The sequence below is a fragment of the Miscanthus floridulus genome, chromosome 9, assembly GCF_019320115.1.
Source record: "Miscanthus floridulus cultivar M001 chromosome 9, ASM1932011v1, whole genome shotgun sequence".
Classification (NCBI taxonomy): Eukaryota; Viridiplantae; Streptophyta; class Magnoliopsida; order Poales; family Poaceae; genus Miscanthus; species Miscanthus floridulus.
Window position 1 is genome coordinate 26,257,690 of NC_089588.1, and position 23,621 is coordinate 26,281,310.

The following is a 23,621-nucleotide window of genomic DNA, read 5'->3' on the forward strand; positions in this document are numbered from 1 at the left end:
GCCTGATGCCTAACGTCCAATCCCGATCTCGGATGGCCGACCGCCGAGCCCCGGGTGCCCGCGTCCCCATCCCGGCGGCGCATGACCCCTACCCCTTGCATCCCGGTGGCTATGGACACTAGCCCCGCACATCCCGGTGCCCCAGTCCAGAGTCCCAGGCGTGCCGGCTGCATCCGCGCATCCCGGCGGCCGCGCGTGGCTCCGGCAAACGCGCCCGCACATCGCGACGGGGACACAAGTCTCTTGGAGAGTTCTTTCCCCGGCGGCCGGTGCGCCTCCATCCCTCTACGGTGCTCGAGCCCGCACTCCCGACGCGGGCCGCGCTGGCAAGGGTCGTGCTCGTGGCCGGAGATGACGGAGCCCGCGCTCTCGGCGGCGGCCGCTCCCGACCATGGCCAGAGATGACGAAGCCCGCGCTCTCGGCGGGGGCCACGCCCACCCGCGGCCGGCGAAGATGGAGCCCACCATCCGGGTGGCTGGTGACGATGGCCCATGCTCTTGGCGGGGGTCGCGCCCGCCCGCGGCGGGCGAAGACGGAGATTACATGCTGTCACTTGTAATTGAAATATTTTTTATAATATTCTTGCTTGGCCATACCTTAATGCGCACCCTGTAATGAATATTTTTCCTTATTATTCAGTTTTGTTTTCATGAGAGCACTGTAACTTCATTATACAGATTTTATAATGACTGATCACAGCAAGTAGTGAATCATTCCGGCGGGTTCAGAATTGACGCAGTGGCAACTACTGTGCGGACAATGTTGCATCAGATTAGGAAAGGCCGTACTTCCATAGGTCATAGGAGCAAAGAAGGGGAATTCATCACGATTCATGATCACTTCTTTTGTCCCCCAAGCGACATTCGTGCCTTTTTTCTTTCTTTTACTTAGTTGCACATGCATAAAGTACTAAATCCGTTTCAAATTATAGTTCGTTTGACTTTTTTTGACCTCAAGTTTGTCCACTCGTCTTATTCAAAAATTTGTGCAAAATATCACTTCTTTTGTTGCGGCTTGCTTTATTAACAAAAGTTCTTCAAGAATGACTTAAATTTGACTATGTTGGCACAAATTTTTTGAATAAGACGAGTGGTCAAACTTAGGGTAAAAAAAGTCAAACGAACTATAATTTGGAACGGAGGGGTATAATATAAAAAAGGCTGACCAAAAATTATGTGCTAGAGACCGCATAGGTTTCTTTCTTGATGTGTTTTGCATTGACAGGATATCACGACACTACACAATAAATTATTGTCTGTCTAATTAGCCTAAAATTCTTGCAGGTTGTTACAAACGTAAATGATGAGCCCCAGGTTGAAATACTAAAGGATATTGGAATGAGACTTGTTGAAAAATGTGATGGTTTACCTCTTGGGGTCAAAGTAATGGGAGGTCTCCTGCGACAGAAAAGGATAAGACGAACCGACTGGCAAAATGTCTTAGATGATTCTCTAGGGTCAGTATCACAAATGCCTAAAGAGCTAAATTATGTAGTATATCTTAGCTATGAAGATCTGCAGCCTTGTTTGAAGCCTTGCTTTTTGCACTATTCCCTCCTTCCGAGGGGCACATTGTTTTTTGTTCATGACATTGTTGGCATGTGGATTAGTGAAGGGTTTGTTCATGGAACTTTACGTGACCTAGAAGAAATAGGAAGGGAATACTATGATCAGTTAATACAGCGGAACCTTATTGAGCCAGATAAGACATATCTTGATCAAGTAGTTTGCAACATGCATGATGTTGTTCGGTCATTTGCTCATAGCGTGTTCAGAGATGAAGCACTCATAGCTCACAATAGTACAATTGGTATTGACAAACTTAAATCACAAAAGTTTTTTCGATTATCTCTGGAAAGCAAAGGATCAGAAGAACATGATTTGGAGTGGTGTTCTCTCCAAACACAGACATCACTGAGAACACTAATTTTAGTTGGTAATATAAAGATTAAGCCAGGTGATTCATTTGTTTCTCTTTCAAGTCTTCGAACACTATATTTGGACAGTGTAAATATTGATGCAATATCCGAATCTTTGTATCAGCTGAAACATTTGAGGTATTTGTCAATAGAAAACTGTAATACATCCAAGTTACCAGAAGACATAGGCAAGTTGAAATTCTTGCAGTACATTAGCCTTTCTGGTTGTCAGAGTTTGGCTAATCTTCCCAGTAGCATTGGAGTGCTACAAGACTTGAGGTTTCTCAGACTTGTGCGGACAAATGTAAGTGTTATACCAAGGGAATTTAGTGGCCTAACTTCTTTGAGGAAATTATATGGATTTCCAGCCCACATGGACTGTGATCACTGTAGTTTGGAGGAACTAGGGCCTCTCTCTCAGCTAACTAATCTTCATATCAGTTTCTTGGAGAATGTAGCTTCTTCCTCATCTGCTATACAGGCCAAACTTGGTGGGAAGAAGCGCCTAAGGTATCTCTCACTGGGTTGCACCAGTAGACTTGGAGATGATGGCCTGTTGGTAAAAGAGGAAGATGGGATCTCTGAGAAAGCCAACAGACAAATCCAGGAGGTTTTTGATGAGCTCTGCCCTCCGCTTGGCTTAGAAAACCTTAACATCAAAGGGTATTTTGGTGAGCGGCTCCCAGGTTGGATGATGCTGACAGCAGTGACGCCCCTTGGGAGCTTGAGGATTCTAACGATGGATGACTTGGCCTGCTGCACAGAGCTTCCTAGTGGCTTGAGTCAGCTCCCCTGCCTGGAGCTTCTGCAGATTGTTCGTGCCCCAGCGATCAAGCATGTTGGGCTTGAATTACTACAACCGAACAATCAGGTAGGTGTTGCGTTTCCCAGATTACAGAAGCTGTGTTTTGTGGGAATGGTGGAATGGGAGGAATGGGAGTGGGAGGAACAAGTCAAAGCGATGCCTATCTTGGAGAGGCTTAAACTCAGTTTGTGCAAATTGAGCCACATGCCTCCTGGCCTTGCCTTCCACGCAAAGTCTTTGAAGGGATTATACATACCTGATGTCAAGAACCTAAGGTATTTGGAGAACTTCACTTCTGTCGTCCACCTCGACGTGTTTAGGAACACTGACCTGGAGAGGATCAGTAACCTACCGAAACTGCAGAAGCTCGTCATCGTCATGTGCCCAGAGATGAAGGTATTGGAGGGCATGCCTTCACTACAGAGACTCAATCTGCAGGATTATGAAATGGAAACAGTCCCTAAGTATCTGCAGGATGTGAACCCAAGGTATTTGCAGCTAGATTGTTCCTTATCGCTGCTCACTGCCATAGCAGCAGGGAAATCTGGTCCTGAGTGGCACAAGTTCAGCCACATCCAGCTAGTCAAGGCCTATGCAAATGATAAAGGCAGTCCAAGGAAGTGGTATGTGCTCTACACAAGGGATCCTTTCCGCTTTGAGACAAATATCAGTCGCTCTGCAATTGCTCAAGGTGCTTCATCCGATATATTTTTATTTCCAGATACCGTGTTTGGCTTGGTCTGTTTTCTTGGTTCCCTCGTCTCAATTCTAATTTCTGTATCTTGTGCAGCACGCAACCGCCGGACGTGGTTTCCTTACAATAAAATATGTCCGATTGAAGAAGAGTGGCTGGTAGAACGACGCACAAGTGCGGACAAACGTCTGCCCCTCTGCCTACGCTTCCGGTAAATTTGGCTGCACAAGATAACTGCTTGCCTCCATCCTGACAATATCTCCTACTATTTCATTAATTTCTTCTTGGAGTAGTATAACATATTGGGGCTATCCCCCCTGCAGGTCACTTCATTAATTTGTCTGCCCCTCTGCCTATGATCACTTGATTTTCTGGCTGCGTCGAGCGTGCCAGCACTGCAGTGAAGCCGCAAGGGTAGCGGCACCTTCGAACCAATGGACTGAAGCACAAGGGTCCGCATGTACTCGTTGGCGGATCAATGGATTGACTGCACCGCAGCAACAAAAGGGTAGACCAAGATCGTAATGTGAACATGCATTTCGATGCTCAGTACTTGTACAAGCAACGCGTTGAAGCAGCTTTTGAACCTTTGACACTTTGTTCAACGAATCACGCCTGAGAACAGAGACGGATGTACTATGTACATGCCATGCCGCGACAGAGTCATTTGTCACCCTGTGTTGTCAACTGATTGTGCATAAATAACAGGATTGTTTGGGCATGACTGGAGGACACATCAGAAGCATAGTGTGAGTATATGCATTCTGGCCATTCCTTGATCTTCCGCTAACAAGGCTTGCTCTGTTTTTACTGTTTGTTCATTCTGCTTTCTTTAGGCACAACACTTGCTTCGGTTAAATTCATGGGCTTTAATCTGGACATCTGCTCGCGGCAGAGATTGCAGCTACACACAGCGTCCTGGTAACACACACCATATAATAATAAATAACAAAAAATGTTGACTCTGTTTTCGTGCACTATTATCAGGGTGGTGAGACGCACGACTATACACAACTAGCAACCCTGCTGGTTGATCGAGGGATCTCTGTTCTCGGGTGGCTAAGGTACAAGGATTGAGTCCGTGTAACCAACGCCAACCAACTCATGGTTGCACCCCTTTCCGCTACGGCAAATAAAATGTGAGCCCTGGCCCCTGACGAAACCGATGTTTTTCGTGAGGCTAGCCACGCAGTACACATCTCCTCATCTGATCCAGGAGGTGCTGACGGAAAGGCCTCTGCCAGCATGCATACTCCTACGTCTAGAGTCTATATATATACACACCTACGTACCGAGTGTACAACAAGCACATCGCATGCCGGCACCGAGTGAGCACGGAGCTGCATGCTACAGGGACATTGCCTCGTTCATATAGTGAGAAAGCGATAGTCCCCGTTGCCGCCGACGATCGTACGTCGGCGATGGAGCGCACACAGAAAGAACGAGATAGCGATATCGGGAGGAGGAGAACCTCGATCCCTTTTCTGTTCCGATTCAGAATAGTCTTGTCTTTTACAGAGTTCACAGGGTCACAAGTACATCTGTTTATTTACCCTCTCCTCCCACTGCCCGTGGGCCCAACACAACTAATACATTAACGACTAAGTAATGGAATTAACAACTTGTAATACGCCTTGTTCATAAAGCCAGCTCCCGCTCTTCTTCACGTCACGTGCTGTGCTGGTACAGTACTGAGAGAAAGGTAATCCGAGATCCTCTAGTCTTCCGGTCAAGGTGTTTGAATAACATTTGGTAGCTTGACACTACGGGAAACAGGGCCTTTGACGAGTGCAACTTTCTTTGCCGAGGGCTAAAAGTCGGACACTCGGTAAAGAGTTATTTTGCCGAGTGCCGCACTCGGCAACGATATACACTCGGTAAAGAAGGCTTTGCCGAGTGTCAGGCACTCGGCAAAGCCAGACACTCGGCAAAGGCCCTCGGCAAACCCTGACGCTCGGCAAAAAGCGGCGTCAGGTAACGGCCGCCGCCTGCCGTCCAGGTTTGCCGAGTGCCAGACCCTGACACTCGGCAAAGAATAAAGGCAAACTATTTTTTTCCACACTTTTGAACTCCAAAATTTTTGTGAGTCCTCCTACAGTACATAAAGACTCCATTTTAAAATTTGGTATATTTTTATGGCTTTTTGCTATATTTAGTTGATTTATTTCATCTCCAGATATCACATGTGGAGATGTCCTGGTTTGTAAGCATCGTACGTGATAACGTGCACCAAACCTTCTCAATTTTTTTATCACATCCTCCACATACGATATCATGACATCTCGACAAGTTTCATGATTTTCGGACTTCGTTTGCATTTTATAGAATTTAAAAACAATTCGTCCACAAATTCGTGAACAAGATGTTCGAAATTTCGGGTATATTCCTGGATACGGCCTCACACTACACTCAATACCATGAATATCATTTTTTGAATCATTAAATTCCATTATTCGATGCACGTGCAGTTCAAATTTGCATTTTCCGAAAAAATTCAATTAAATGAAATAAATTAACTAAATATAGCAAACATTTCAGGAAATGTACCAAATTTTGACATGCAGTACCAAGTACTGTAAGAGGACTACAGAAAAAAGGTTGGAGGTCAAAATACAAAAAAAAAATTGGTTTGCCGAGTGTCATCTTTTGACACTCGGCAAACATGCTCTTTACCGAGTGCCAGCTGTCAGGCACTCGGCAAAGTGTTCCCTTTGCCGAGTGTCCGTGGGGACACTCGGCAAAGAGTGTGCCAATTTTTTTTTTAAATGTTTGTCGAGTGCCTCTCCGCCCGGCACTCGGCAAAGTGGTATTTTTTAAAAAAAAATACGATGCAGTGCGGTTGAGGGTTTAGATTTCAAAAAAAAGGAAAACACGTTTGCCGAGTGCCCCGATCTGGCACTCGGCAAACCGGCCCATCCACACTTAACTGTGACCTCCCTCCCTCCCACACACGCACACGCGCGCGCCGCCGTCCCGCCCTGCCCAGCGCGGCCGGCCCACCGTCCCGCCCCGCCCCAGCGCACGCCCCACCCGCTCACCCGCCGGCGCCCCCCCACCGCTCCGCCGCCCGCGCACGGCGGCGCGACCCTGTCGGCGTGCCCCCACCGCCTTCGCCCACCCCGCCCCGCCGTCGCGCCCCCACCCGCCCCACCCCGCCGGCGCGCCCCCGCCGTCATGCCCCCACCTCCTTCGCCCGCCGGCCTGCCCACACCGGCGTGCCTCCGCCAGCCGCCCCGGACACCGCGGCCCGCCGGCGGCTGCCGCCCCACGCCCGCCGCTCCAACCCGTGGCCCGCGTCCCGGCCCACGGCAGCGCCGCCCCGGCCCTCTCGGCGCGACCCCGGCCGTCCTCGGCGCGCCCCCGACCGCCGCGGCCATCCTCTCCCCGTCCTCAGCGCGCCTCGGCCGACCCCGACGCCCTCCCAGCCCCCGACACCATAAGTGAGTAGTAGAGTAGCAGTGGTAGTATGTTTTAGTAGAAGTAGAGTTTGGTAGAGTAGTAGTAGTAGGTGGTTGTGGTGGTGGTAGTAGTAGTACAGTAGGTGGTTGTGGTGGTAGTAGTAGTAGTAATAGGTGGTGGTGGTTGTAGTAGTAGAAGAGTAGAGTGGCGGTGGTGGTGGTGGTTGTAGTAGTAGAAGAGTAGAGTGGCGGCGGCGGCGGTGGTGGTGGTGGATGAATGTGACTTGGCAATGATATGTTGAATTGAATGCATATGTATATGTGGTTGTCGACCATCGCGCCGTATGTTTTTTTGCAGGTTTTGGATACCTCACCGTGCAGGGGAGGTTCTGCCGAAATTTTGAACTGAGATAGTATTTTGTTCTTTTTTTTGCAGAGAAGAGCCGTCGTAGCCGAGCCAAAGTATCTCGGCGACCCCGATCGTCTTCCTCGCCGCTGCGGGTCTACCTGCACCGTGTCGCCTTGCCACGGCACCGACCCACCACGGCCCCGCTAGCCTGACTCCGCTGCCACCCTAGGTATAACCCCTCTTTCCGTATCATGGTCGTAGATCGCGTAACCCAGTTAGGCGTCTCCCGTTCGAATGAGATACGGTTGGAGGTATGCAGATCTTTGCATATCTATGATCGTATCTGTTTTGGATTGTCCACATTTTTTGGACAGCCCGCGGATGCATAGATGGGTTAGTTTCCATGGTCTGCTCCGGTCCGAGATAGAGTTTCGGCATCACCTTCCTATTGTTCTCCGGATACGCACTCTTCTTTGGCAGGACATGTATCTGGAGAACAGCGGGGATGTGCTGCCAAAATTCTGTCTTGGATAGGAGTAAAGCATGGAAACTAACCTCATCTACGCATCCGCGGGTGGGATTAGGACCTATCCTCACCTATTAGACAGTAGGAACACCATGTAGATGCAATTGATGGTTACATTACTCGCTAATACATATGTTAGAGGATGGATGACCGTCAGTGGATGTACACGGTCTGGAGAAGTCAGAGTGATTACACCACGGAATGGATGAACAAGATCAATGCTTTCTTGAATAGTGCATTTGGCAAGGCTGCTAAAGGACATTGCCTAGTTTTGTGTCCCTGCAACAAATGTGGAAATAGGAGAAGGGTAAACAAGGTGGAAATGGGTAAACATATTGTGAAGAATGGATTTACACCGGACTACACCCAGTGGGTCCACCATGGTGAAGCCCATCGTATGAGAGAGGAGGTGGTGAGACCACGGGTAGAGGCTTTTGATGCTGATGCGGGGGTAGCAGACATGTTAGATGACTTTCACCAAGGACAGTTCGATGAGGGACGTGAGAAGGAGGAGATGGAGGCAGCCGCACAGGCGTTCTACGACATGATGGACTCGGCACAGAAACCCCTTCACGATCGGTCAACGGTGTCTCAACTGGATGCCATTGGACGCTTAATGGGGTTGAAGTCCGAGTTAAACTTGAGTCGAGAAGGCTTCGATAAGATGTTGGCCGTGATTGGCACCCTGCTTCCGGAGGGCCACATTCTGCCAAAGAGCATGTACGAGTCACAGAAACTCCTTCGTGCACATAAGATGTCGTATGAGCAGATACATGCTTGTCCAAAGGGGTGCGTCCTATTTAGGAAAGAACACGAGCATACAAAGTTTTGTCCAAAGTGTAAATCCTCCAGGTACCTGGAGGTAGACTCTGATGATGGCCAGAAGAGGCAACTTACGATCCCCATGAAAATCCTACGGTACCTTCCGTTCCTACCGAGGATCCAACGGCTATACAGGACCGAGGAATCCGTGAAACAGATGACATGGCACAAAAATGACAAACGGTACAATCCTAACAAGATGGTACATCCATCCGATGGTGAAGCTTAGATCCGCTTTAATGACATACATCGTGACAAAGCAGATGAGGCTCGTAATGTACGTGTCGCGCTAGCAACAGATGGGTTCAATCCTTATAGAATGATGGCTGCCCCATACACATGTTGGCCCGTCTTCGTTATCCCCCTTAATCTCCCCCCTGGTGTCTCCTTTCAACGACATAACGTATTCTTGTCGTTGATAATTCCTGGACACCCAGGGAGTAATATGGGTGTGTTCATGGAGCCCGCGTTTGATGAATTGGTCCGTGCTTGGGACAAAGGGGTATGGACATACGATCGAGATACAAAGACAACCTTCAAAATGCACGTTTGGTACCACTACTCCCTGCATGACTTCCTGGCATATGAGATATTCTGCGCCTGGTGTGTTCACGAGAAGTTTCCATGCCCAATATGCAAGGAAGGTGTGAGGTTCATTTGGTTGTAGAAGGGTGGCAAGTATTCGTCATTCGACAGACATCGTCAATTCCTACCTCTTGACCATCCATTCAGACAAGACATCACACTACTACATAAACTTTAATGGAGGCGGGCGTTTTTGATTTTCCGCGGCGGGCAAAGCTGTCCGCCGCGGCCTAGAGGCCACGGTAAATCGTGGCTTAACCGCGGCGGGCGGCTTTGCCCGCCGCGGTTAACCTATTTACCACGGCGGGCGGTGTAACGTGCCCGCCGCGGTAAATATACTTTTACCACGGCGGTCACGTTGAACCGCCCGCCACGGTAAATTATTTTACCGCGGCGGACACGGTACACCGCCCGCCGCGGTTATGTTAGTTATCCGTGGCGGGCATTATTATTTGCAAGCCTCGGTAAATTATTTCCTGAATAAAAAAAAATACAGCAGCATATAATTAAATTCAAATTCAAATTCAAATTCAAATCACATCCAATCACATCCAGATTTCACAGATTAAACTTAAAAAGTATGCAGTCATTACACATGAGATAATATACATATATATACATTCACTTAGTCGTTCTTGTCATCGTTAATTCATTACATTTACATATTAAAGTCGTTATACATGCCTGGGTCATTGCTCGTGAAGGCTTCTTTTATGGACCGACTGATCATTTCGGCCACGCCTTGATCATAGCCCTTCTGAAAGATGCCCTCCTTGTACCTCTGCCTTGACCGGTATGTGGCAGCGTCGGATTGCCATGACTCCACTGAGTTCCAGCTCATCTTCGACGATATGCCACGGACGCGACCACGGTGCTCGGGGGTTCCCAGCGCCAGGGTCAGCAAGTCCTGGCCCCTGCGAACCTCGAAGCTGTCCTTGGATTTAGCGGCCTGGATGAGAGCCCTCTCCACCTCCTCGAACTTCGGCTCATTGAACTTGCTCGCGCCCTCCTTGAGCTTCTTCGGCTTGCGGGCATAAATGAAGTCCTTAGCCCTCAAGTCTACACCGTCGTACGGATCGGGAAGCCCGGCGGCAGCTCTAGCCCTTTCTTCCTCCCGCCACTGGGGCCTCTTACCAGCAAACCCAGTCATGCCCAAGTGGTGGGGGTGCAGGTTCTTCTTCGCGAGTGCGCTGAACTTGGCGCTCTTTGCCTTTGCTTCTTCTGTTGTTCTTTGTTTGCAGAACTCTTCCCAGTGATGTTCCTTCACCATAGTGTATTTGACACAGGGTGACTTGCCTAGCTTCAGGTAGTACCTGGTCAGCATGGACTTGAAGTTTCTAAAGGCTCTTCCTACCACGTGCATGACCCACTCCCTGCACTTGTCCAGATCGGCGTCCTCGGGATAATGGAAGCTCCTCATCACCTCACCCCAGATATGTGTCTTGTAGTCGACCGGGACATTGTTCCACTCCGCCCAAGTGATCTCCACCTTGTCCTTGACTATACATGCCACCTGGTTGCTGAACTTGGCAAGGACCGTGGGTGGCGACAACGGGTTTCCCTCTGGTCCCACCTCATGGATCACATGGACTTCGCCGTGGATTTCCCTCCGGTGCCTCCCGTGTTCCCCCCTTCTTAGCTTTGTCCTCTGACCACTAGACTTGCCTGAAGTGGTTGGAGATGGAGCGGGGGGTTCTTTGTCACTGACTTCTTCCTCCTCGAAATTCAATTCTCGAGGCACCACCGGCATCTGTTCAGGGTTTGGAGACCACGCACTTTCAACTTCGTCGTCCCTCGGTTGGTAGGTCGGATCATCATCGTCCTCTGTACGACGTTTCTTTGTTGGCCTCGGGGTCACGGACACTTGGCTCTCGAGGCTAGTTGATGATGTTTCACTAGGGGTAGGGTCGCGCCATTCGCTTATCGGTTCCTCCGCCATTGGAAAGCTACAATGAATACATATTTCAGTTGTATAGACACAATTATAGAGTAGTAAAGTAGAGTAGTACTAGAGTAGTAAAGTAGTAGTAGTTGGCTCAGATTTGCCCCATTGTCATCACATCGCTTTTAAACTGGTTGCTTGTATCTGGTATACAAGCCATCCTAGTTTAGAGGGGGCACTCGATCATCATCGCCGCTGCCTCAGCATAAAAGGGTTCACATCATTGCATATGCCACTGCCTCAGCTATAAGTTTAAAAGTTCATCATTGCATATGCCAAAAAAGGAAGCAGCCCCATTAAATAAAAACCTTTCACAAATCAAAAACAGGAGCAGCAGTAGTAGAATAGTAGTATAGGAGGGAGTAGAGGAGTAGAGGAGGAGGGAGTAGTAGTAGGCAGTAGTAGTAGTATACTAGTAGTAGTATACTACTAGACAGTAGTAGGCAGTAGTAGTAGTATACTAGTAGTAGTATACTAGTAGTAGTACAGGAGGGAGTAGAGGTAGGCAGTAGTAGTAGTATACTAGTAGTAAAGGAGGGAGTGACCAATTCATCTCAAAATTCTCACAAATTATATCAAATTTGGCAAAATTGCAGCAGAGTGACCAATTCATCTCAAAATTCTCACAAATTTAGCTCAGAATTAGTTTAAAGGCAAGGTGCATCATAGGCAGTGGCATATGCTCAGAATTTTGTCATAAATTTCTTTGGCATCATAGGCAGCAAAAAGAATTGAATTCAAATGCTACGGTTCACCAAAAGCATCATAGATCAGTAGTATAGCAGTTCAAAATTCACCAAGTGTAGTACTGCTTTGTTCAGTTGAATTCAGAGTAGCAGCAGCAGTAGTAAGACAACAGTGGTAGAGAGAAATAGGTAATACAAGTACCATTTTGCATCAAGTAGTAGAGTACCAGTAAGGGGATAAGTAGTAGCTAGCCATCTCAAAAAACTTTCACAAATCAAAAAATTTGCATCAAGCTATAGAGTGTAGGCAGTAGACAGTAGAGTGTAGGTAGTAGAGTGCAGGCAGTGGATTAATGGGCATAATGGCAATTGGCAATGCCAAACTGCCAATGACAAGCAAGAGAGGCAAATGCCAAAAAAGTTCATCATTGCATATGCCAAAAAAGGAACCAGACCCATTAAACAAAAACTTTCTCAGGTAGAGGAGGAGGGAGTAGAGGAGTAGAGGAGGAGGGAGTAGTAGTAGGCAGTATACTAGTAGTGTTCACAGGCAAAAGCTATAGCGTCAACTGCATATAAGCCTTCATGTATCTCCTAAGCATGCAGATTGACAACAATGAAAACTTTCTCAGGTAACAGCTACAACATACATCTTCGACTATCAAAGCACATATCCAAGGAACTATCAAAGCACATATCAAAGCATGCAGTTCAGGTGATTATTCGACTGATCTAGAGGGGGCAAAGCAAAGAGACCAAAAGCAACAAAACTGACCCTAGACATACAGATCCAAATTCAATAAGCCCAGTTTAGGTGATTATTCAACTAAAAAGATTCTAGAGGGGCAAAGCAACAAAACTGATTTTTACTTGATACGATTCATATCTAGTACAACTACAAACAGTTGGAATTGGAAATTAAGGAGTAAGACAGGAGTGAAATGTACCAAATTGTAGGTTGCAGCTGTACCAGAGCAGACGAATAGGAGTGCAACCTTGAAGGCCCGACCGCAGGAACGGAGCTCCGGCCACCAGCCTGCGCCCTACAAGCCGTGGGTGGTGGCGCAAGACAGCCGGGGCCCGGGGGCGGTGCAGCACGGCGCCGCTGCTCTGCCTACACCTTTCCGGTGGTGACGCCGGCCGGGCTACGTGAGCACGGCCGTGGGCGAGAAGGGAGCACTCGAGATGGTGGCGGCGGTAGGATCCAGTCACTGCGAGCGGAGTCGTGGTGGCGGCGTCGGCAGCAGCCGAGTCGAGAGACTCGAGAGCAGGTGCTAGGGTTCCGGTGACGGGGCGCCGGAGGAGCACGGGGGCGGGGCGCGGGCAAGGGAGAGGAGGACGGGGGCGCGGACCGGGCACGGGGAGGAGAACGGGGGCGGGGGTCGGTGCGCGGAGGAGCTCAATCGGCGGTGGAGATGGTGGCGGCGGCGTGAGATTTTGGCAGCCCTTCGGGGTAAAACTGAACCGCGCGAAAGACTTAGAATGTTGAGGGTGGGGACGGCTTATATAGGTTGCGATTAACCGCGGCGGGCAACGTAACAGCCCGCCGCGGGAAATGTTTACCGCGGCGGGCGGTTACGTTGCCCGCCGCGGTTAATCTATTAACCGCGGCGGGCTATGTTATATGCCCGCCGCGGTAAAGATCATCCGTTCAGAATTCATTAGCTATTTTAAGTCTCATGAAGATGAAACTAGTCTATACTAACATAATTCATTAGCTAATTCATTAGCTATATAGAGTATGCATATAGAGTATCTGGGATTGTTACATATAGAGTCTCTAGGATACATTATTATATATATGTCTCTAGGATACGTATAGAGTCCACTACATTATTACATATATATATATATATATATGTCTCTGGGATACATAAATCATTTTGGTGCAGGTGCTTTCACCGTCCTCTTCTCACCATCGGGGTGGGCCCACGGCATCATCCTGGACTTGTTGAATCGGTCCTCGACGGCCTTGATCTTCTTTGGGTGATCGGTAAAAAGCTCGAGCTCTGCGTAGTTGTTGTATTGTTCGGGACTCTGCACCCCATCAGCTCCCACAATCCGCTGCTTTCCGGACACAACCACATGCCTTTTTGGGTCCTCTGCATATATATAGTAGGCCACTTGTGCGACATTGGTTGCTAGTACCCACAGGTCATCTTTGTAGCCGATACTTTTGAGGTCCACGGTGGTTAGCCCATAACTGTCCACTGCAACCGCATTCGGTTTGACCCACTGGCAATGGAAGACGGTTATGCGTAGGTTCTGGCCGTAGTCAAGTTCCCATATTTCTTCAACTTGCCCATAGTATTGCCTCCTCTGGCCCGTGTACTCTTCTTCGCCCTCATATCGAACACCGCAGTTCTGTGCCGAGCTCTTCTTGTCCTTGTCTTTCGTGTGGAACCTGTAGCCCTGGACGTCATACCCTTGCCACGTGGTGATTTGGCTGGATGGGCCTAACACAAGCCTCTTAACGGTCTCCGTATCTTCATCAGGGCATCCTTCAAGGGGTATGTGTTGCTCTTTGAGCCACTCTACGAAATTGCTCTTGTGATGGTTCTGGACCCATGCCTCCGTGCGTTGTCCATCATTAGCGGCGCGGATCTCTTCCAGGTTCTTTTCAATATATTTCTCCATGCTCACTAACTGATGAAGGGTGCTGTAATGAGCTTCTTGCACCATTCGGTTTGGCACATCGGTGCGCACTTTTCAGCCTGTGCACCCCATTCCTGAGGTTTTGCCTTCGTGGTGATGGACAGGCAACCCAATCACCCTCCCATCTCTTATGTACCTCATACACCAGTTCACGGCCTCCTCCGTTGTGTATGCCTCGATCATAGAGCCCTCCGGGTAAGCGCGGTTATGGACGTATCTGTTGAGGGTGGACATGAACCGCTCGTACGTCCACATCTGGTGTAGGTACACGGGGCCTAGTTGATGGATCTGATCGACCATATGCATCATTAGGTGTGGCATAATATCAAAGTAAGATGGTGGAAAGCACATCTCGAGCTGGCAAAGGGTCTCCGCGATGAACTCCTTCAGGGCAGGCAGCTCAGCCTTATCAATGACCTTCTGAGTGATGCGATTAAAGAAGTATGACATCCGTGTGATGACCATCTTCACGTACTCTGGACGGATAGCCCTAATCGCAATTGGTAGGAACACCGTCAGCATGACGTGGCAGTCGTGTGAGTTGTAGCCGGTCATTATGAGGTCTTTCATGGAGACCAGGCTCTTGATGTTGGAAGAGAAACCAGTCGGCACCTTGATACCCCTAAGCAACTTAAGAAAAGCCGTCCTCTCGTCTTGTGTTAGGTTGCAGGCCGCACCCGGGATATCGACTTTACCATTCTGAGGCGGTCCCGGGTGAAGGTCCGGCCTGATGCCCAGATTGACAAGATCCATCCGTGACTTAATACCATCCTTTGTCTTGCCCTTGATGTCCAGCAGGACACCGATCGTGCTTTCGAAGACATTTTTCTCCAGGTGCATGCAGTCGATGGCATGGGGTGTATTCAGTGTTTTCCAATACGACAGGTACTTGAAGAAAATTGACATCTTCTTGAAAGGAACGGCGGAGGGGACTTCCTCCGTCTGGTCCCGCTTTCGCTTCCTTATCTGCTTGCTCCCCTCTTCAGGCGGCTTCTTCTTCTTTCCAAACTCCACCTGATCCATGTCCTTGACCATCTCATACACCTTTGTCCCCCAACTAGTCTGTGTCGGTTGATCACGCTGCGGCTTGTCCTGATTGTCAAAGTATTTGTTCATAATACTTCTTCTGTACCTATGATTTTTTGCGAGGAACCGTCTGTGCCTCATGTACACCATCTTATTGGATCCCTTAAGGTAAGTGTAGCAGGTCCCGTCGATGCAAATTACGCAGCCGGTCTTCCCTTTGATCTGCCCCGACAGTGAGAAGAGACCGGGGTAATCGGTGATGGTGACAAAGATGATTGCTTTTAGTGTGAACTTCTCCTTGCGGGATGCATCCACCATCTGGACCCCAACATCAAATAGTATCTTCATTTCCTCCATGAACGGCTCCAGGAACACATCTATATCGTTGCCGGGCTGCTTCGGTCCGGAGATAAGCATGGTCAGCATAAGGTACCTACGCTTCTGACATAGATGGGGAGGTAGGTTGTACATGGTGAGCACGACGGGCCAAGTGCTGTGCGAGCTGCTAAGCTCACCGAACGGGTTCATCCCGTCGGTACTTAGCGCGAACCTAACATGCCTGGGCTCCTTGCCAAACTCCGGGTAGGCCTCGTCGAAATCCTTCCACTGCTTGCCATCGGATGGGTGCCGTAGCTTGCCATCGTCGTTCAGGCGGTCAGCAGATGCATGCCAGGACATGAGCTTGGCATTGTCCGGGTTCCCGAATATTGCACGCAGGCGATCGGTCATGGGCAGGTACCACACCGACAGTGCTGGACTTTTCCTGTGCGTGTAACCCTCTTCTTCATCGTCCTGCTGAGCCGAGATCTGTTTGGCCACACTGCTCTTCTTTGCCCCCTTCTTGTTCTTCTTCCGACCACCCCGCAAGCCTCCCTCGTCTTCTGCATCCACGCGACAACCAGCATTTTTCTTGTACCGACTAAAGCCGCAGTGCGGACAACTCGTCAAATTCTCATACTCATTGCCCCGATACAGGATGCAGTGGTTAGGGCATGCATCAAACTTTCTAAGCTTCATCGCCACTGGCCGGATCAGCTTCTTGGCCCGATAAGTATTGGCGTGCACCTTGTTAGCCGTTGGGTACATGGTGGCAAGGTAGCTTAACAACTCATTGAAGCTAGTGTCAGACCAACCATGACGAGCCTTCAACATCAACATATGGAGGTTAAAACGGAGCGCCGTGCAGTCCTTTGGACAATCGCCGCCGTCCTTATAGAGAGGATCAACTGCCGCCTGTTTCAACTCTTTGAAATTCTCCAACCACTTTGGGCAACCCAACACAACGTCGTCTTCATCGAAGTGTTTGACTAGATCTTCAACAAGCTGCACATCCTCGGGTTGGCTCACAGTATCCTGACCATCAACACCGTCGCCGGCTTCATCGGCCATGTCTTGCATTACATCATCCACCGTGATGTAATCACGACAACTGTTGTCACTGTTGGCTGGCGCAGCTGCTGCGGAAGGATCTTTATTCACCGGTGGTGCTGTCGTCGTCGGCGTCGAAGAGGTAACTCCAGATGCAGCGCCACTCGCACCAACTCTTTCGCCGTGAAATGTCCAGACTGTGTAGCCCTCGATGAAACCATACATGATCAAATGAGTTTGCACCTCGCTGTCTCGGTGGGCTTTCAGGTTCTTGCAACGAGAACATGGACATATGGTTGTCATCCGCTTCAGTCTCTCACGGTGAGCTTTACCAGCCGCAATAAACTTCCTTAATTCAAAGAGGTACCGCGGATCATTCACTCTATCGATCCGGTACATCCATTCCGATCTATCCATCGTATCTGCGAACATTATCCATCACAATCAACATTAAATAAAGAAGAATTAGGAGAAATTGATGATTTTTACGTCCAAAATCATGAAAAAGAGAGGAAATGACGATGTGAAAGATGAAGCATGCATCTATGATGAATCTAAAGTTAAAGAAATACATGACATCATTTTTTCCATTAAAATTGATCTAGATCTAGATCTAGATCTAAAGAGAACTCTAGGTGATGGAAATAAAGAGAGAGGATGGAAGGAGAGAGGGAGAGCCTTTATGAACCTCTTATGATGTCCTCCTCCCTCAAATCGAAGCCCTTCAACTCAAATCAAAAGTTTCCTCAAATTTTAGGGCAAAGCCTCCCCCCATGAGTTTTGAGAGAGGAAGACCCGTGGAGAAGAAGGAGGGTCTGAGGTTTGTATTTGTACAGGCTTTACCGCGGCGGGCAACATAAAACGCCCGCCTCGGTAAATCAAGTATTTACCGCGACGGGCAGTTTAAAGAGCCCGCTATGGTAAACCGTATTAACCGCGGCGGGCTATTCATACCGCCCGCCGCGGTAAATAACGATTTCCTGCGGCGGGCAGGTAAGGTTGCCCGCCGCGGTAAACCAATTTCCCGCAGCGGGCGCCCCGGTGGCCGGCCTCGCTGGCCGGCCACCGGTTAACCGTGGCGGGCAAAAAAGGTGCCCGCCACGGAGCGTGTTTTGGCCACGCTGCGCAAATTCATTCCTGTAGTAGTGTCAAGAACTTTACGAAAGGTGTCAAAGTGACAAACCCTGCACCGCGGATGATGACTGGTGCCGAGGTTCATGCTCAGATAGATGCTCTCGTGCCCAATGAAGAAGGTGGTTTTGTGGGATATGGTGAGCAACATATGTGGACTCATATCTCGGGCATGACGAGGCTCCCCTATTTCGATGACCTTCTTCTGCCACATAACATTGATGTAATGCACACTGAAAAGAATGTCGCCGAGGCACTTTGGGCAACACTCATGGACATTGAAAAGTCTAAGGACAACCCTAAGGCTAGAGTGGACTTGGCAACGTTGTGCGATAGCAAATCAAGAGATGCAGCCTCCTAGTCATGGCAAGACCTGGAGAAGGCCTAAGGCCGATTTCGTCTTGAAAAAGGACCAAAGGAGGGAAGTACTTGAATGGATCCAGACGCTAATGCTCCCTGATGTGTATGCAGCGAATCTAAAGAGGGGAGTGAACTTAGGCACTTCCGGTGATGGTTCGAGGCTATGTCTCGGAGCATGTCTGGTAAGTGTTGGCAGAGTTAAGCTACTTATTCCGAAAGCTTTGTGCCAAGGAGCTCTCTCGGATCATCATTGATGACTTGGAAAAAGCGGCACCCGTGTTGCTCTGTAAGTTGGAGAAGATCTTTCCACCCGGCTACTTCTTGCCGATGCAGCATTTGATTGTGCACCTCCCGTATGAGGCACGGATGGGGGGGCCCATGCAGGACCGTTGGTGCTATCCAATCGAGAGATGTCTGAAGACTCTTCGCAAAAAATGTAGAAATAAAGCCAAAATTGAGGCTTCCATTGCAGAGGCATACATTCTAGAGGAGGTGTCGAACTTCACAGAGAAATACTACACTAAGAACCTTCCTAGCGTTTATAATCCACCCCCTCGTTACAATGCTGGCGAAGATGAATCGAACCTCAGCCTTTTCCAAGGGCAACTCGGAAGCGCAAGTGCATCGACCACTAAGGAATTGAAAAATCAAGAGTGGTGCAGTATCATGCTATATGTGTTGACCAACCTTGTCGAGGTGTAGCCGTTCATTGGGTAAGTTCTGAACAAACTTGTTTCATTTCGCCGTATGTCCTTGTTTCTTCGTCCAACCCCCTTGTTTCTCGTTGGTATAGGGAATTTCTTCGTCAATCCTGGCATGGATCAAGGCAACCTACCCCGCAAGAAAATGATACCCTTCTTTCACAGGGTGCGGGACCAGAGAGCCCCGATTTCATTTGTTGGTTCAAACAGAAAGCCCAAACTGATGCGCCTATAAGTGACGAGCTGAGACAGGTTGCAAATGGCTGTGCCGTTAGGGTCAAGTCATTTACCGGTTATGACATGAATGGATATCGTTTTCACACAGCAAGCTACGAGCAGAGTCGGCCCAATCGAAAAAACACAAACAGCAGAGTTGTTATGCCCGGCACTGATGAACTCGACTATTATGGAAGAATTGAATAAATCTACGAACTATCATTCTATGGTTCCAAACCTCTTACTCCTGTCATATTCAAATGCCACTGGTTTCATCCTAGAGTAATGAGACAGGCCCCTAAGCTTGGGCTAGTCAAGATTCGATAGGATTCCGTCTATCCAGGAAAAGATGTCTACATTGTGGCTCAACAGGCCGTCTAGGTTTATTATACGTCATACGTGTGCAAAGCTGCCGAGCATCTTAAGGGTTGGTCTATTGTGCACAAGGTATCGCCATACGGTAAACTTCCTGGTCCAAATGATGAAGATTACAACTTCAACCCAAACACATATGATGGAGAGTTCTATCAAGAAGAGGGGCTACAAGGGAGGTTTGACATAGACTTAACCGAAGAGATAGGAATGGAAGTAGACAATGAAAGGGATGATGACAAGGACGCTAGAGACGAGGTGCGAAATCTGAAGGACATACAAATGCTTGAGCGATTACGTTTAGGCAATGACAATGAAGACAACATTCCTCCTTCGGATAGTGTTGATGAGTTGGACAATGTTGATAGTGATGACGAGACCTATGATCCAGCTAATCTCAATCATGAAGATTATTTCTAATACATGTAATACTATGTTTTTTGTAATTATGTTTTGTTCATTTTTGCATATATTTCTAATACATGTATTACTATGTTTTTTTGTAATTATGTTTTGTTCATTTTTGCACCTATTTCTAATTACGTCTTGTTTTTCTTTTTTATTACAGGTGATTGAACAAAGATGGCGGGCGACCGTCATAGGTCCGTGAACTCGATTTACCAAAGACCACGCCGGCTGCAGGAGGAGGCGGAGGGGCGGCGCAGGGATCGGATAGGAGGAGGAGGAGGACCGCCAGCCGCAGGAGGGGGCCGTCTCCTCCCACGCCACGTGAGGAGGAGCTGGAGGAGGAGGTGGTGCCCGTGGACGAGTCGGACGAGGAGGAGGGGCCGCACGAGGACGACGAGGCGGAAGGCACGGGTTCCGCTTCCTCCAACTTCTCTTCGAGTGTCTACTTGCGAGGTCCCGTGAGCCTCCCACAGGTTCCGCTTCCTCACCAACGCCCAGTGATTCGCCCCGAAGGGCAAAAGTAAGTAACTTTATATGTTATCACCACTACTTCAAATGATATGATGAAAAAAACTAATAATTTTTCTTAATCACTTGTGCAGGAACTGGGTGGTTGTGTTGGGTGGTAGCGCACGGCTAGTCAATGGTATCCTGGGTTTTCTGTGCAGGCAACACTTCCCCGGCATTGTCGCGTACGCATCGAAGACGGAGCCGGCCTACTCATTTGACCACTACGCTGTCGCCCTCGATGCAGAGTACCCCAACAAGGCGGCGCGGGTGAAGGCAGAGATTTGGGTAAGTCTCCCTCGCACAACATTGCTTAATACGTCGCATTCATTGAACTTTTCTTGAAATAATGAATGGATACATCGCTTTTGTATGCAGACTTATTACAGATGTGAGGAGGGATTTGAGGCCAGGGAGGAGCAGGTGACTACCAAAGCCTGTAAAAAACTCGTCACCGACATGCATCACGAGGTACGCATCCAGGCCATCGTAACCTACTATGGGTTGAAGCTTGGAGAGAGGAAAACCAAGAAAGACGCAAGAGAGATGCAGCTGACCCGGGAGCAGTACCTTGAGGTAAATGAAGAACATCAATATTGATTCGTTTTGAGATTAAGTTGGTTTAATTTGATCTTCTTACATGTCCAATACTTGATGACGTGTAGATGATTCCCTAGTGGTGCCAAGCGTATCCCGAGTGCTGGGCGGTGATGGTGGAGAGGTGGTTCACGGAGGAGTACCTCAAGATGTACAGGGATGCCCGGGATCGTCGTTTGTAGATGCAAGGTCCAGCACACCATCAGGGCAGCCGTAGCCTCACCGGATACAAACAAGCATGGGTACACGAATTCATTCATCTATTGTGACGCTCAGTTCTGCCTGATTTCTAATCATCGTGTTGTCTTTCTCGCAGTCGGCGTCACATAGTGGCCAGGCTTGCTTGGACTTCTAGGCATGGTGTATGGCCCACAAGGGCAAGGCGATGTCCGACGTCTCCTTCAACCTGGAGGACCCGCCCGAGGCAAACACGAACTCGAGCGTCCACTCCCGCATCAGTGAGTACACTGAGGTGGCGAGGTCGCTCCATGGGTCAGACCACGATCCGAGCACCCAGACTTCGATGGAGAGGCCGTCATGAGGGCAGGGCAGGGCAAGAAGCATGGGCGCATCTGGCTTGGCGACGGCGTCATCGACACGGCCTCTACTCCCTCTCTCTCCTAGATCCGAGCACGGAGCACGAGCGAGAGTCTGGCCATTCGCACACGGCCGACCGCTGCACAGCACCGGGTCGACGCACTTGAGGTTATTCCTATTTTACTCGTCATACATTGATCTTTACACACCTTAATTAGCTTTGCATTACTGAAATATTGGAGTGAAATATTGTAGGCCTGGCTGGAACAAGAAATGAGGCAACGTCAGAAGCTAGAGGCCGAGCGGGCCGAGCAATAGGCCCAGGCGCAAAGGCTGACGGACATTACGGAGTTCCTACAAGGGTTTGGGCAACGTGTGGGCTTCTCTCTGCAGCTGCAACTACTCCTGTAAGTATGAAATTTTTTTACTTTCGCTTGTGCTTTGCTTGTATGGCCTCTACCTTCCTAGATTAGCTATCCAAATAATCTTGTCTCACATGCAATCTTTTCTCCTTTGTGCAGTCTCCATCTGACGGTGGTTCGAATAATCTACCTCATGCACCTCCGAATGATGGAGCTGGGCCTTCACCACAGTCACAGTGGCCGAGATGAGTGCACGTTGTATTTTTTTTTCATTTGTTGTTCACTTGGTGATGGACTTGTGATATACTTGTGATGCACTTGTGGACTTTGATGGACTTGTGGATTTATTTGAATGGACTTGAGCACTTATTATTATATATGTGATATATATTGTGATGGATGTGATATGTGCGGATGGATGTGTGGATGGATGAGATATATATGTGATGGATGAGATATATATGTGATGAATGAGATATATATGTGATGGATGAGATATATATGTGATATATGTTTGTATGAATTTATTTGTCATGATGGAATGTAAAAAAAATTAAAAATTGCCGTTTTGGGTCACTTTGCCGAGTGTTGCACTCGACAAAGGACCCCGTTGCCGAGTGTCATGGTCACAGCACTCGGCAAAGCTGGAAAAATGGGCGCTCGGAAAACCATTTTTCCAGCTTTGCCGAGTGCCATGACCATGATCTTGCCAAAGAATTTTTTTTAAAAAAAAATTCAAACTTTGCCGAGTGCCGGCCAGAGGGCACTCGGCAAAGAATTTTTTTTTAAAAAAAATTCAAACTTTGCCGAGCGCCGGCCAGGGGGCACTCGGCAAAGAATCTTTAGAAAAAAAAAATAAAACATCTTTGCCAAGGGCCTGATAGAGGGCACTCGGCAAAGGAATTTTTTTTAAAAAAGAAAAAATCTTTGCCAAGTGCCTGCAGGGTTGGCACTCGGCAAAGCGACCGTCAACGGGGCCGGCGCCGTGACGGTCGCTTTTCTTTGCCGAGAGCCCCCGGGGCTCTCGGCAAAGAGGGCTTTGCCGATCAATTTTTTGCCGTGTGTTCTTTGCCGAGTGCCGCACTCGGCAAAGGCTTTGCCGAGTGCAATTTGGCCTTTGTCGAGTGCCTCAGGCACTCGGCAAAGAACCTGAATCCAGTAGTGTGAGGCATCGAACCTCTAATTTGAACCCTAGAGTTTGTACCAAAATCTTCAATTTCAATGCTTTCTCCACAAAATTCGAACACTAGATATTCTAACGCTTTGGAATCATACTTCCTAGCGGTGTTGATGAAGCCCGCTAAACAGGAGGCACTACTACATCCGGCCTTTTAAGAGGCCATTGGAAACCTTTGCTGAGGCGGCTATCCTAGCATGTGTTGACGGAAGTGACAAGTCACATGATTTTTCGTGCGAAACACGTGCGTGTGTGACTGAGACAGCTCAAACTCACGACCACTATGCCTCAAAGTCACTTGTGTCTATGTAGCAGATACATTTATATTGTATCCACTTATTGAATATTGTAATGCATAACCGAGAGCCTAAAAAAGTTTAAATTAAAAAACATTGAATTGGAAAGTTTTCGAAATTTTTTGAGTACTACAACTTTGGTTTGGGTCGGCAATTGAAAAAATTCAAAAAGTATGAATTTC

General features: G+C 48.6%; 1 protein-coding gene across 1 annotated transcript in view; it reads left to right on the plus strand.

Moving 5' to 3' along the window:
- The window catches only part of LOC136483559 (putative disease resistance protein RGA1), a 32,627-nt gene extending 10,277 nt beyond the window's left edge, over positions 1 to 22,350 (plus strand). Inside the window, exons 4-16 of the mRNA XM_066480666.1 lie at positions 1,285 to 3,415; positions 3,515 to 3,629; positions 3,742 to 4,167; positions 4,255 to 4,557; positions 7,253 to 7,394; positions 13,619 to 13,719; positions 20,124 to 20,483; positions 20,566 to 20,758; positions 20,849 to 21,046; positions 21,136 to 21,309; positions 21,384 to 21,772; positions 21,860 to 22,011; positions 22,126 to 22,350. Of these exons, the coding sequence (XP_066336763.1) occupies positions 1,285 to 3,415; positions 3,515 to 3,629; positions 3,742 to 3,754 (2,259 nt within the window). The 3' untranslated portion in view covers positions 3,755 to 4,167; positions 4,255 to 4,557; positions 7,253 to 7,394; ... (6 more) ...; positions 21,860 to 22,011; positions 22,126 to 22,350. The remainder of the gene's footprint in view (positions 1 to 1,284; positions 3,416 to 3,514; positions 3,630 to 3,741; positions 4,168 to 4,254; positions 4,558 to 7,252; positions 7,395 to 13,618; positions 13,720 to 20,123; positions 20,484 to 20,565; positions 20,759 to 20,848; positions 21,047 to 21,135; positions 21,310 to 21,383; positions 21,773 to 21,859; positions 22,012 to 22,125) is intronic.
- The last annotated feature ends 1,271 nt before the right edge of the window (positions 22,351 to 23,621 follow it).